Consider the following 15,247-nt stretch of genomic DNA (forward strand, 5'->3'; position numbering starts at 1 on the left):
CTTTTCCCATTCCAGGGTTCAGCTGCTTCAGACTATTTTTATATTGCAGCTTTGGTCTAGTGGGATGAACAGAGGGCTAAGAATTAGGAGACATCAGCTGGATTCCTGATATTGCTGGTGACACTCACTGGGTCTCACTCACCCAGTCTGAAGCATGAGGAAGATTACACTAACAAGCCCTGGTTTGTATTTCTGAGATCTGTAGAAGAAAAGTAGCAAAATCTCATCTATTTGGACCCATGGAGCTACTATAATGATAATAATAAAGAAAAATGGGGCTAGACCAAGATTTTCTTACACAGCAATTTTGCCAGTAAAAATGCCTTTTCATTGAAATGGAAACACTTTGAGATGGATGCTGTGATAGCTACTGATACTTCATCTAGCAAAAAGATAAGGAAGGTGATAGGGGAAAGCATTTTGCTAAAGTTGAAATATTCTATTTTAATATTTTTAGAATGACATAGTTGAAATTCTTTTGTTTGGAAACTTTCTTGTCATGACTAAATAGAGGAAGAGACCAAAAAGTCAAACAAGCTACCTAAAATTAGGCAGAATAAAACCATATTAAAATGCATGGGAAATGCATTTATTCTTGTTCTGAGAAGAAAAAAATATATATAAATACATATAAAAAGCATAACTTCTCACAATTCTGAAATCCTATTTCCTGCACAGCTAGAAATAAGCATATAACTCTATATTTCTGATGCCTTTACCTCCACATAAGTATTACTGCACTCACACACCAAGTATTAGCACATGTATACACTTCCTATTCAATAAAGTTGCTATGCAACACTCTGCAACAGACTCCTTCACTTCCGTACAGTGTGCTCAGCTGAAGTAATCTGCTTCCAAATGATGAATCAGTTACTAAATTGTAAGTGGAAACTGGAATGCATCAAACACAATGCAAAGACTCTTCTTTGCATAAGACCAACACTACAAGAGTAAACTGAAGAAACATCTTCTGCTTCAATGTTGAAAAACATAATAACAGAAGTGAAAGAAATTCAGATGATCAGAAATGACTACAGGCTCCCTGCTCAAAAGCAGGCAGAAATAAAACAAAACCAGCCACCCCCCAGCACTCCCCCACCCTCAAACCGTGTGCCTTGCTATGGGAAGAAGGGATGAAAGAGCTAGCAGTAACAGCGACGTCTCACCTAGCAACCTGCCACACAATTGCAAGAGGACAATAACAACAAATGGAGGTGGAATTTCACCCCCAGCCCAGGACACAGGCATGCTCAGAGCAGAAAGCAACTGCCTCTGACGCACACCCAAAGGGTATTTTGTATTTTGCCTCTTTACACTTGTTCGGTGGCTTGTCACACCAGCTTGCTGCTCCAGAATTGAATCAGAAGGTAACAGGACCAGAAGCAATCCGTAATGTTTTGTTTCATGCATTTTCAGACAAAACCCCAAAAGGCAGCACTCCTGGGGCTGTAGTCGGGAAAGCAAGAGATAAGCAGGAATGCTAATGAAGGTATGATACGTATTACAAAAATAGGGCACCTCACATTTTCTCTAGTACTCTTTAATAATTACAGGTGGATGTAGGAATGATCAGGCAAGTCAGATCCATAATCTACTCCATCCACGAGTGTAGTCTGAAATGGTCAGTAGCATATCCTGCTGAGAATTACAAGACACGGAATTAATTGATGATAACTGGTAGGTAAAGATCAGGTCTAACCCTGAAGCAGGCAAATTTGATATCCACAAGTGTCTTACATAAGCTCTCATTCCTTGGACGATCCCCTTTTACTCACTGCAAGAGGCCCATGGTGCCCCTTGATCTAGCGCTGAAAGGACTGCCCCTGGCAGTGAGTTTCGAGGTCTAATTAAGAAATGTGTGGAGAACCTCTTATTTAATGAACGTTTGCCTTAATGGACATTATGATACCTTAATGGACATTATATTTGCTCCCTTTTGTTTACACTAGCTGTCCTTTTCTTCTTCTGTCGTGATTCAAGTAGTAGAGACTATGCATCCTTTATGCTGTATGTAATGATTACAGCACATCCATTGGTCTGCTCCTTGTGCTCCTCACAAGTCTCACTGTAGAAGAGCATTCAGTAACGAGAATGAACACAGGCAAGAAGAATTTAGACATATCCAATCTGGGCATTTAAACTTCTGCCTTGTCTTCCTGCCAAGAATATAAAATAAGTATATCTAATTTATCAAGCAGGTGATGCTTTTTCCTCTTCCACATCGCTAGAATTTCCTTAGAGTCATTCTATATTTGCTCCCTCCTAACTATTCGGTCCACATCGCCACGCTCTGTAAAAACCAGTCCCTATCCAGGTGCCCATGTGGAAGCCTCTGAGATTGGCTGCTGGTGAGCACTGGGCCTTGTTGTCCCATCATGGTCTTCTGAACATGGCTGCACATCTGTATTGGGGATTAACACCCTGCTTCTCCCCACACATCTCTGGCACTTCCATCAAGGTCTCAATCTCCTTCTGCCTCTGGCTGAGTTATTTCCCTCTTTGTTTGCTAGCACCTGCAACTCCTCCAGTTTGGTATCATCATCACGTCTCACTAATAGACTTTGCTCTTTCTTCAGATCAGTAATGAAGAACTTTAAAAAGACATTAAAAAAAGATTTGTGGCCAAAGGTCCTATTAATTATGTTTGCTGTACCCCACTGGGCACCTTCTTCCAACGCAGCACATTCCCATTTATCATAAGACTTTGTTTACAGCCTCTTTGCCAGTTTTCAACCCGCAAGTCAGTGCTTCCTCTCCCAGGGACACAGATTTCATTTTTTCTTTTTTTTTTTCCTCTCTCTCTCTTTTTTTTTTTTTTTTTTTTTTAATTAATAGCAGGATGTCTTTCTTCCAAAAAGTTCTCTCTATATAACCACAGATTTATGTAGCGAGGAAGATACATAAAGGTTTAACCACAGAGTGGAAATTAAAACAGCATCAATTTCATACAGGTGGAGTTTTATACTGATAAAAGGAGCAGACAAACAGCTTCACGGTCAGGACGCTCAGGGGAAATTCAATGGGTTGTGCTCTGTGGAGGTCAGCCAAGATGATTGAAAGCCTCTCTAGGGCCTCTGCATCTACAGATGGGTCTCTGATGGGCCAGTGCTGGTCTCACCTACACCACTCATCCCCCAGCATAACTACTGAAAACGGGGGGCCAACTCCAGCTGTTCTGGGCTATAAATAAAAATAAAACAAGCCCTCAGCTTTTTGTTAGTCAGGTTTTGCTCCTGAACACCAGTGCCTGGCAATTAACACACGCCTTTGGCAGGCACCTACAGGAGTCAATTGGGTATCGTTCAAGATGTTCCTACTCATCATAAAAGTTAAGTCTGCACTGATAATAGGGAGCAGCCTCAAAGTGGTCTCTGAGCGCAGACTTACAGGACTGCTTAGGAAGCATAGGGGAAAGGGAGCTGCCCTGACACGGCATGTATGACAGGCCATACATCCCAGAGGGCTGAACAAGCCATGCACGACTTCCAGGGCATCCCCCTCACCTCAGTATCAGCTTCCAGAAGAGATACTCTTATTTTTGTCCCCCCCCCACGATGGACATGTTGAATACCTGAGTGCATGGTCAGTGCTCAAAACAGCTGCTTCTCTGCCACGCTGGGCACACAGAACTCAGCCTCAGCTCCTCAGTCACACCTTGCGGCCCTCTCTGTCCCTGGCTATTGCCAAGACACAAAAACACACCCAGCAAGAGGGACAAGACCACTTTCTAGAAGGGCTCTGCATGGAGCCACAGATCCAGCTATCTGTCTCCAAATAGGTGTCATCATGAAAGTGACTTTGGCGCAAAGCAAAAGAATATAAGGAGGGAGGAGGAGGACAACTGTGCAAACTTCCTCAGATCTATGAAAGAAAAGGGAGAATCTGAGCTCAAGATAAGGATTAAGAGAGCTCTGGCAAGGTCTTAGCCACTGCAGACAGCCTGATTAAGGAGATTATGGGGAAGAGCAGAGAGACTTCCTGCTATTCTGTGAGACAGAAAAATGTATGGAAGAAACGGTGAAGGTCTCATGGGGCTGTACGTGGCAGCTGCTGCCTTTGAGCAGGAAAGAGCCAGAAACATCGGAGTGAGACAGCTAGCTGAGTTCAGAGCTTCTGCAACCCCTGGACCCCAAACAGTATGCAACCCGCCAGCCGGCTCACCTCCATCCACTCAGACACAACCAAAGCCTGAACCACCTCTGTTGATGCCTCCTGTGGTTAAATAACGATGGCAATGCCTGCTTACTCCCCTCCCAGGCTTGCAGGGAGAGCAATGCTGACTTGAGAAACAAACAAAAACAGAGAGGCAGAGTGAAGGAAGAACCAGAGTTTCTCCACAATGGGGAAAAAGCCTGCACATGCCATGTGGCAGCCTCCACTCGTTTAGCATCTGAACCCAGCCCAGAGAACAACACTGCACAGCCTTACTGATCGTGTATTCACCATGTATAGCCCAAGCTGGCCGGGTATGAGAGGCAAGCATGACTTACTAGGCACACGGTTGATAGCTTTCAGGGGTCTCAGGACGCGGACAGTACGGATTGCAGACAAGTTAATGTTTTGGAGATCCAGGGAGTACTCCACCATCCTGCAGAAGAAGAGAGAAAGAGTTTAAAACAATCCAAAATCCTGGCTTGAGATACAGGGTAGGGTTCACGCAGTCAGCGTGGTGCTGAACGTCACTGCTGCTCTGTAAAGCTCTGCTGTAGGTGTTCTCCCAGTGCAGGATGAGGTCCCTGGAGGAGGCTCATGTTAAGCTGTTTTACCTTGCGTAGAGGCAAACTACTTAAAGCTGTAACGTTTTCAGCTAGGTGGGAAGGCTTCTCCCATAGCTGTGAATCACTCCTTTCTGACAGCACCAAAAGAGAAAAATCCTAATTTTAGGACATATGCTAGACCTCAGCTTTTCTAACCCAACAGCATGCTCCCTAAATAACCTCAAGGTGCAAATAGCTATGACTAATGTGTTGGCTTTGCCACAAGAGCAGCAGGCGCAGGTTACAAAAGTGACCTGGCCCAGCATCCCTTAGCCCATCGCTCCTCTTGCCCAGTATGGCAGATGCCCAGGTAACCGGCCTACCTCTGGGAAAGCACTGGGAGACACTGAGTTATAATAACGATACACCCCAGCCAGCAAAATCCACCTGAGGATCTCTAAGTATTTTATGTTTTATTGAGCACGGGTGCTTGAGGCCTCTGGGAAGACATGAAGAGGGGATCAAGAGTGACAAAGCTGACAGGTGAGACAGCAGCAGAGTTAGGGACAGAAAGTGCTGCTCCCAAATCTTCTCTCAGACACGACTAGTGAAGCTACACAAGGCTCCTTTTCCAGCCTTTCAAGGTGCTTAGGAGATGGAGGAGGGAGGAGGAAACACAGCCTTTGTTAGTGCACCCCTTCTCAAACCAAAAACATTACAATTTCCATAGAAAGACCCACAAATCCATAGTCCAGTAGCCTGAAGTCCACCCAATCCCTCTGCCCGGGCATCACTGAAGGGTGAATGAGAGAGCATTAGTGACAGTGAGAGCTAGTCCTTAAGAAATATCAAGAAGAGGACTCGAGTGAAACCTGTCACTATATGGATGTAGTCCCCGTGTCCAGGGGCTGCCAGTTCCCCTCTCTCACAAGCTCTGATCTCCCTCCTTTTTCAGACACAAGTCAACTTTCTCCCAGCCTTTCCATACACCCTGACTCCTACATTTCTTCAGACTGCACTGAAGGACTGATCCTTCCACTGATCACCCTCTTCACTCTAAAGGACCTTGAAGAGCAAGTGTCAAGTTATCTGTCTACACCTTTCACAAAAGGGACTTGTCAGAGTGATAGATTTTCAAACACAATAGGGTAAACCTGTCGAAGTGTTGTGATTATTCTCTCTCATGCTCTCTTTCTTTCCCTCTCTCATTCCTTTCACTCTGTTCTCTCATACACTTTTAGGGTAATTGCATGAAATAATTCTTTCTCTGAAATGCAGTGGCATTCATTTACCTCCCCGGAGCTGTCAGTTCCACATATACCAGAGGCAGAAGGAGAGAGGAGGGATTTCATGCAGATAATCAAAATACACACACACAGACACACAAGATGCAACCCAAAAAAAAAGTACCAAACCCAGAAGCAACATACAGATAGCCTACAGAAAGCATTAGTGAGGCTCAGGAGCCAGTCAGCTGAAACTGGGAAGTGGGTTTAAAGGAAGAAGAACACAGAGCAATATACACACACAGACATAACTGCAGGGCATCGCACAAAGGACATAATGGCCTTGTGCAAATGAGCACAGCCCTTGAGCAGGCACTGATCAACCTCCCTCCAAAAGCATGTAACCAAATGGCCTCATCAGTGTGATGTTGTCCAGAGTTAGACCTGCTGAAACTTTGGAACTACATTTACAAGCAAAGCACGATATGCACATTGCTGTATTGCTCCCAGGACGTGGGATAACATCTTGTCTCAGCACGGAGACCTAGCATGTAGAGGAAGCTTCAGGCTGAAGAAGTCTCTACGCTGCAGCCCATTATTAGGGGTAGATACATGCACAGAAACATAAAGGTCTCAAACCTGGTGAGGTCTCACACAACCTCCTTCCCTCTCCTGGAAAACCACATCACCTGGAGCATGGGATTGGGGTCATAATGCTGAAGGCAAATATATATACGTATGTATGTGTGCATATATATATATTTGAGCAGTAGTAGAACAACTTGAAACACTCTATCAGATGACAAATTAGCAAATGACCCCAAAATACATTTAGTTTTGAGACATGGTCTTCTCTGAACTGCAAGTGACTAAATGAGAAGTCCTAAAGAACATCATGACCCTCACAAAAACTGAGAGCAAAGGAACAGCACTGGGTTAGAACTGAGAAGAAATCAGTAGCCAGAGGTGATATCTTTACTTAGATTTATCACTACAAAATTCAGTTAAAGATGGGGCCTCCATTTAGAAATTGTTTGGTTTTTATCCTCTTTTAGCTACAACCACGTTCCTGGTATTGCTATGGGAGAATACTGAATCAGGTGCACGTCCCAACTCTGCCAGGTGGAATGAGCTTGCCACCTATTTAATATGGGCCATGTATTACTAGAAAAGTAACAATTATTGAAATAGAAAGCACAGGTCCCTGTGGAACAAGACGAATGCTAGCTACCCTAGCTGCAGCCATGCAGTTCAGACAGAGAGCCAGCATCCTGGACCCTCTTGGTGGCTGCAGATTTGCTGCAAAAATGTTCCAGTTTAGCTAGAAAAAAAAAAAAAAAAAAAAAAAAAAAAAAAAAAAGCAGAATGGTCAATCACTCTGCCAATGAAAACAGCAGGCTGTTCCTAAGGATGGGTCAGAGAAGGGCAACTGTTAAATTTTTCAGAGAGCAACTTCTACCGAAAATGATCTCAGCCCTAGCAGGCCCCAGGGCTTTGGCTTGCTTAGCAGACCCATTCTGCCCACAGTTCTTCCAAGGCCTCTGGTCTTGGCTGTAATAACACAGACATATCAGAGGCATGCCTGTTGTAGTCATGTAAATCATACCCCAAACAACTCCAGCTCAACTTTAGTGCGATTCTCGGAGCGAGGGCCACTCATTCTCCCCTGTTTATTCCTAATGATAGTTTTAGCATTAGATTACTCACAATTCCCTTTGCACAAGGGCAGTGTGTCTGTACCACAATGGACTGCAGGTGAACAGGGTGACACAGCAATTAACAATAAATAAATAAATAAACAAACCTCTCTGCAGTCAAAACCTGTTGTCTCCTTCCCCTGTTGAAACAAGATCTCTAAATCACCCTGCTGCAGTCACTGGGCACCTGCAACATTTCAGGAATTGCCAACCCAGCAGTTTTTGCTCTTACCCATCTCCAGCCAGCTCCCCACTGCCTGGAAACCCAGCACATGCAAGCTCCCTAGGGTTGGGCTGTACCTGATGTCCTACTGTCACTTGTTGGAGGTGTGATGGGTTAACAAAGTCAAAAGGAGATGTCACAAAAAGAGATCAGCCAGAAAGTAGCAGCAAATTTACTGCAGGAGGGTGGCATTTTCCCATATCTGTGTCTCAAGGTCTCGAGATTTCAAGCTCACAGTGCTTATCTGGACTCTCAGGCAGGTACCAAACTTCGGTCCCTATTGTGCTAGCAACCCAGGGAACCACGTGTTTGCTGGGTGTTCGTTAACCAAGAGCATAACAACATAAAAGGCAGTATGTCTGTCTCCTTATTAAATCCCACAAGCTTTCCAGGCTCCTCATCCTGGCTTCATGGCATATCAGTGCAGTGAACAAGGGCAGCCTCCATCATCCAACTGCCTTTCTCCACTCTTTCCTGGCTGCTTTAAACATGCTTTGTTTGTAAAAAACTTGGTTTCTTTAAGATCTGGAGGTAGTTGGGCAAAGTCTTGGATATAGAAAAGCCTGTGTAGGTTGTGAGCTGTCCTTTCCCTTTACCATGACGGGGCAGAAGGGAACACATCTCTCCTGAGGGAAATGGCAGCTCATTTCTGGCACTGCTAAAGCATTTTGTGGCCTCTGGCGTGGGTGGGCGAGCACAGGGGCAGGTTACAAAGCTGGAACTATGCGAAATCAGAGAGAAGCTCCCGATCTGTGATGGAATTTGAGCAGTGAGCTGTCAAGATAATTGAATTTATACAGTAATTCTTCTTCCCTCAGTAGAGATTTTCTTCTTGAAAACTTTCTGTGAGAAACTCTTCTGGAAGGAAAGGGGGTTGACGCACACACTGTCCCCGCACCACACACACGGTGGGAGCACTGCTGGGGTGGGGAGCAGGACAGGGGCACCAGCTGCACACATGGGGTTCACCCTGCAGAATTAGGGGGGACGTCTGACAGGCTGTGCCTCTCTACTCAAACTCTGCTTCCTTTCACTCTCAAAGCACCCCACACCCTCCCTTCCCCATCTCTCTGACTCATGCCTGCCTGCAGCGTTTCCGCCTCTCCACTTCATCTTTCTGGTCCTCCTTAACTTCCATTCTCCATTCGCCTTTCCCTCATCTTTTCCCACTTTGCCTCACGTCTTTCAGTTCCCTTCCCAATCTTTTCTTTCCTCTTCCATCTCCCTCTTTCTTCCTCTTGTTGCTTTTGCTACCAATCTTCTACCTGCTTCCTCCTCCCATTTAGTCTCTGTCTTGCTGATGAACATTGGACTATGCCCAGGCAACTCTGCTTAGCAAAACACACAAGAGGCCTCGAGTTTAACAGAGCTGAAGCCAAACTAGCACAAAGGAACAAGCGAGCAATTTGTTAGTGCATTGACCCTGTCCAGAAAGCGCCTGGCCTGGTGTACCTCCATCCCATGCCAAGCCACTGGAGCAGACAGCAAGCACACGGGAACAAGGGGGCACGCACAGTGCCAGCACCGCACGCCCACACTGCCCGTGAGACCTCAGCCTTAGCAGAAAGGCTTCATCAGCCACAGCCTGGCACCTCTTCTGCTCCTCTGCACCCGTGAGCGGGTTTAGGTCTGCCTTGGCACTCTGCTTCTCAGGCAGGAGCAAAGCTCAGGAGGGAAGAGCAACGCTCGCTGCCCAGCAGCAGCAGCAAGGCCCAGCCAGCGTGGCTCTGGGCCAGCAGGACCCAAGGAATAAACACCCCATAAGGTCGACTTAGCAAGAATATGAGAGCCACGTGAGGGTCCCAGAAAAAAAATCAGTCTTTATCTTGCTGTATGCATAACCCAAGATAATGTACTCCTGCAGCGCCTGGCTAGCAGCTTCCCCGCAATTACACTCAATGAAATCCATGATTAAAACAGTTCAAACATTGCCATTTACCTCTTTATATTTACATCTCCTTATACCTTTATTAAGTACTTATTAGCTTTCATAATCTTTGCTCTTGAACTTCTATTTGCTGAAAATTAGCACCCAAAAATTAATATTTAAAATGAATTCTGGAAGTATTCATGAAAATACCGCAGCAGAATTTTTCTTATGACACAAAGCCAATATGTTTTTGTTAAATTCAAAAGCTGTCTAATTCCCTTACTCTGATATGGGTTTTCAATTGAAATCTAATTAACTGCAGTCTAATCAATTCATATTTCTTTGTCAAATAAATTTTGGTTTGGCACTGAAGCAAGAAACTTCATGACTGTGGCTTCCAAGCTGCAGCACCAGGCTTGCTATCAGTCTCTGTGCAAAGTGAAGCTTTCGCTGCCTGGGGACTTTGGCCATTCACTCCTTGCATCTGTGAGCACCTGGGGTGACCAAGGCAGAAGACAACTTCTTATCCTCTGCTCTGAATTCCTTCAACTAAGTACCCCAGCTTTTCCCAATTTTTTACTTCAAATATTGATACCAAAAGCTGGAGCTGATGTTGCTATTACCCAGATGCTCCCCTGACACATGAACCCATGGACAGCTCAAAGCTCCTGCCTGCAGTTTGTAGGGTGTCAGTGGGGGACAAATTTACCCCCAAATCTTCTCACTGCTGTGGTAGGCACCAGGATGAGAGGTCTAGCAGGTTTAGGTGCCTTTGCTCTGGCTGCAGAGACAGAGGCTTGCAGTGAAAAGGTGAAGCAAAGCTCATCCTCATGGGACAGGGCACTCTGACAGGCTTGTAGCTCCTCTCCAGACTTATATTAATGGGATCCTCTGATTAAAGGAGGTTAAAAAGCATGTGCATTGCTAGATCCACCCTGTTCTGGCCCTCTGAGGTTAGAGATACAGTAGTGGCCAGGGTATGCGTGGAAGAGGTCTGGCCCCATGGGTGCTCTGTTGGCTGAATTAGTGGTGTGCAGAAAAGAGAGGGCAGGCAGCAAAATCCGCTTACTGCCTCGTTAGCAGGGCCCCTCAACCTACTGGTGTGTGTTGTTCCCCACTTCCTTCACTTGCTCACAGCTGCAAGAAGACACAAGGTTAGGAATGGGCACAGGCTTCAGGCAGCACCATCCACATGGGTCTTCCACAGGCACACATGGGCACCTCTTCAAAAATGTAACCTTCACAGCTACCCTGGCTCCCTGTTAACCGGTTATTCGGATCTGATCTTCTGCCCTATGGCCTTGGGTTGCTCCATGATGCAGCAGGCATGGGGCTGGCGGGCACTGCCCAGCACCAAACCCACTGTTGACTGGCTGCAAACGCCAGCAAGCACTCTGCACAAATACTCAGAGAGCGTGCAAATGCTGGCACAGCAAGCATTTTGCACAGTTTGGTGCTCCCGAGGCCAGGAAAATGCACCCTAAATAGATGAGCTGAAGTCCTTTCAGCACCTGCTGCAGAAACGATGGGATAACATCATATGGGATGTGGCCAGACATTACACAGCAGGCCCCTAAATTGCTCTGCAAACCACAGTGTGCTCAGCTAAGTAGACTTGCTTATCCCTTTTAAAGTTATAGCTCATCATGCTGCATAAAGGCAACTCTCTGCTGAGATAAGAGCTGGAAGTTAGAAGCAAAGGGGAAAAAATGCCTTGCTAGTAAAACAAGGACTGAAAAAATTACATCTCCCATCTCCCCCCATCCTTTAAAAAAATAAAAAGTAAAAGTAAAGAGACTGTTAGCAAAAATATATTTTTTCACAGACTAATAAATTACTAATTACACAGCTCCAGAGCTACAATGCTTAGTATTCCTAAAAAAAATATATAAAACACAACTGTCCCCCCAGTATAAAAGTCTTTTTTATTATTATTATTTTTTATTATTATTATTTTTTTTATTACTTTTTAAAGTTCCTCTACAAGCAAAATCTTGCTGAAGGCTTCCAAAGCCTGTGAGACTGCTCTCTGGCTGCCTAGGATGTGATTATTTCACACCCCTGAACACTCAGACTTCTCTCCAAACTGAGCACTAAGAGAAAACGTCAGAGTTTCTTAACAGTTTCAGAGACATGATATGAAAAGACATAAGCAGGTTTTCACACTGTGATAAGAAAGCCAGAGGGACTGGGCAAGCTCAGATGACTGAAGACAAGTGATGAGGCCTCACTTTTGAAAACCAAGAGACTGAGCACAGGCTTCTGGATCTGCATTTCATTACTTAGCCAAAAAAAAAAAAAATATATTTGCATCTTGATCCTGCAAGGCTGCTGGTAGTGTCCCCTTTATTTCTTTTTAGTGAAGCTAAGGATTTGTGCAGTAGGGAATTAGTTTTCAGGGAGGCAAAGCATTAGAGGCAATAATTGAGAGCTACACATAACGCACGCAGGGTACCGCTGCCTCCTTGTTTTGATTCTTCTCTGGTGTGATTCATTTCGTTGTGATGACTCTTTTCATTTCAATATGTTGCACATCTATGGATAGCTTTACTAGGGGAAAGCAAATGAAATAATTAGTATCATTAAGGAGGAAAAAGTGAGTGTGTGTTGGGGGGGAGGGCAGCAATTCTGATATTTCTGCCTTTGGTGAGGATGATATTTAGCCTGCTGCTTGCTGGTTTCCATCTTTCTCTGATCGCTGCTTGAAACACCTAATTGCTGTATTTATTACAGTTTTCTCTAACTTGCCATAATTTTATAGAAACTTCCATTTGGCATTGAAGACTAGCTAACCAAGATTTTCTGAGTATTCTGCTGTTTACATTGCTGCTAATAAGTATTTAATGGTCCTAGATTTTAAAGTCAGAACTATGCAGATTCTGGCCAGGTCCCTGAAGGACCACAGTTAATTAAAAGCAAAGTGAAAACAGAAGATAGGCAGCACACTTCCCTGTCTCATGAGATTGAAGTCTATCAGCATCTCAGGCCAAGCAGCATCTTCCCAGAATGGACAATTTTCTTGCCTGGGGATGGAGAGGCATTTGAGGCAGGGGGCTGATACTTCCCATCCTTTGGCCCCCTTGCCTGGGCTGAAGTGCCTTGGGATGAGCTTGAGGTCCTAGAGGTTTGAGCTGGTGGTTTCCTTGTAAGGAAAGAGTTGCTGCTCAGACATATTTGCACTGACACTGGACAGCACAGGTAAGAAAAGGGGTGAAAATTGATCAGAAGCAAGAATTCAGGAAGCAGCATCACTGCAGGTTTATGGAAAAAAAAGGAAGTAATATCTAAGGATTTAGGGGAAGCAGAAATCAAAGACTGTTGATATGCACCATTGAGATAAGGTCATAATAATAACAATAATAATAATAATTGCAGTTAATAGAGAGCAATGTGTTCCAGACTCCCTGTGTGGAAGCTGCATAAAGCATTTCTGAAAAAAAAAAAACAGCTTGCTAAGAGGCACAGGGAGCAAGAAGAATTGTTCTGCTCAATCTAACGGGTTACCAGACATGGCCAAGAAGGGATCTCCAGCTGTACAGAGATGCCAGAAAACCTCCTCCAAAGGCTGTGAAACTATTCAGAACGGAATGCTCTGGAAGGGAAATGAAGATATCAGGAGAGCTGTGCTGCTGTACTGTGGCTGAAACAATAGATAAAAAGGCAAACCTAGGAAGGTTTCCAAACCTCCAGGGCAATATTTCACCTATGATGTGTTTTGAAATTGACTGTTTTTCTTATGCTATGCCACAGATTATAGACAATTTCTAAAGCAGACGGACAAGATACATTCAGCTGAGCTCCTTGAGTTTGACCCAAAAGGAAAGGAGAAGATGGAGCAATCTGGCAATGAACTGCTGGCTGGGTCAGCCAGGTAGGAAGGGAGACTTGCAAAGCATCGACCTACCCCTGGAGAAGCAGAAACATTAACCAGCATTTCATTAGAAATGAATTAGTTTATGCAGAAATGAGAGATAGACCAGTCAGTAGACTGTTAAATGAAGAACCAAAGGGGAAAGCGTTGAAATTAAGAAAAATGTAAATCCTTACAGGGCTTCCATGTCAGGAACAAAACTAATCAAGGCACTAAAAGATGTAGAGAAGAGAAAAATTGTATCGTCTGTACACCAGTGCCAGGGGCCCGAGTAATAAAGAGAATAGGAATTGTTCATTTTATGAGCATAAACAGACTAAATGGCAATTGGGAAGCCTGGTGGGAAGATTCGCATGAGAGGAATATTAAAGTCAATGATTTTAACCTAGCAAGGGAGACTCAAGTGGACAGAAAGGGAGGGGGTGTAGTGCTCTTTGACAAATTTCGAGTACAGACTCGGTGACAATTTGGAAATTAAGAGTTAAGTTATGGATTAATTTTCTGCTATTTAAAGCAGAGAATTCCTCCTGGCTAGAGGGACGGGCTGGCAGGAGCTTCATGGAGTCTGACAAAGGCAAGGTCCTGCACTTGGGCTGGGCTGACCCACTGCCTCAGTACTGGGTAGGAGCTCTGCCAGAAAGGATCTGGGGGACAGCAGGCAACATGTGGCCCATGGTGTACCCTTGCAGAAAGGAAAGCAGAAGCCATACTAGGCTGCACTGACAGGAGCACAGCCAGTAGATGCGGGAAGGGATTATCCCCTTTGCTCAGTGGTACCTCTGCAATGGTGCATGGCAGGAGAGCAAGACAGCAGATATAAATCCAACAGGGAAGGGAGGCTCAGACTAAGTATACAGATAAATAAGCAGTAGGGCAGAGGCCCAGAGAGGTAATTCAGTCTTCATCACTGGGGCATTCCAAGACCAAACCGGACAACTCGAAGCAACCTAACCCGAGCTTGTTATTTACCCCTGAGCAAGATATTGGACTGGACTTCTCATAAGGTCCTTTTCCAACCTTAATTATATTCTTAGCCTATGAATATGACCAGGTATATACAGATCACACTTGAAAACAGCTCTCTTGGTATTGCTCTGTAACTCATAGGAAAAAGAAAAAAAAAAAAAAAGAAAAAAGAAAAAAGAAAAAAAAGAAAAAAACTCCCCTTATCCATTCTGCAAGAGTTGGATTTGGACAACATACTGGGGTCACCTAAGTATTCTTACAATTGCCCAGCATTTACAAAAAAGTGCAGCATAAATTAAAAGCTGATTTTTAGAACCAAAGATGCAGAGATGGTCAATTAAGATGTACTGGTTTGTTGTTGGTTTTTTTTTGTTTGTTTGTTTTTGGGGGAGGGAGTGATCAATAAACTTAAAGCTGGGACTACTTAATTACATGTGTCATGTACATGCCAAGTAAGATCATCAATACTACTAAATATAATTGGTGGATTACAGGGGTCATATTCATTAAGTTGAAAACACATGGAAACAGCCATGCGTCAAACCTGTCAGGATAAAGAATTTAATTCATGAACTATGGACAACAAACAAGTATTACTTAAGAACATTTATCAGGTATCCAAGAAGCTACAAGAGAGACAAGAAAGCTGAACTGGTTAAAAAGATAGTACAAAATGAGCAAAAGCAGCAATATA

General features: G+C 44.3%; 1 protein-coding gene across 1 annotated transcript in view; it reads right to left on the reverse strand.

Annotated features, from left to right (window-relative positions):
- Positions 1-15,247, reverse strand: part of CACNA1I (calcium voltage-gated channel subunit alpha1 I) — a 145,919-nt gene that overhangs the window by 60,229 nt on the left and 70,443 nt on the right. Inside the window, exon 4 of the mRNA XM_032195274.1 lies at positions 4,494-4,591. Within this exon, the coding sequence (XP_032051165.1) occupies positions 4,494-4,591 (98 nt within the window). The remainder of the gene's footprint in view (positions 1-4,493; positions 4,592-15,247) is intronic.

This window comes from Aythya fuligula, chromosome 1 (genome assembly GCF_009819795.1).
Source record: "Aythya fuligula isolate bAytFul2 chromosome 1, bAytFul2.pri, whole genome shotgun sequence".
NCBI classification, from domain to species: domain Eukaryota; kingdom Metazoa; phylum Chordata; class Aves; order Anseriformes; family Anatidae; genus Aythya; species Aythya fuligula.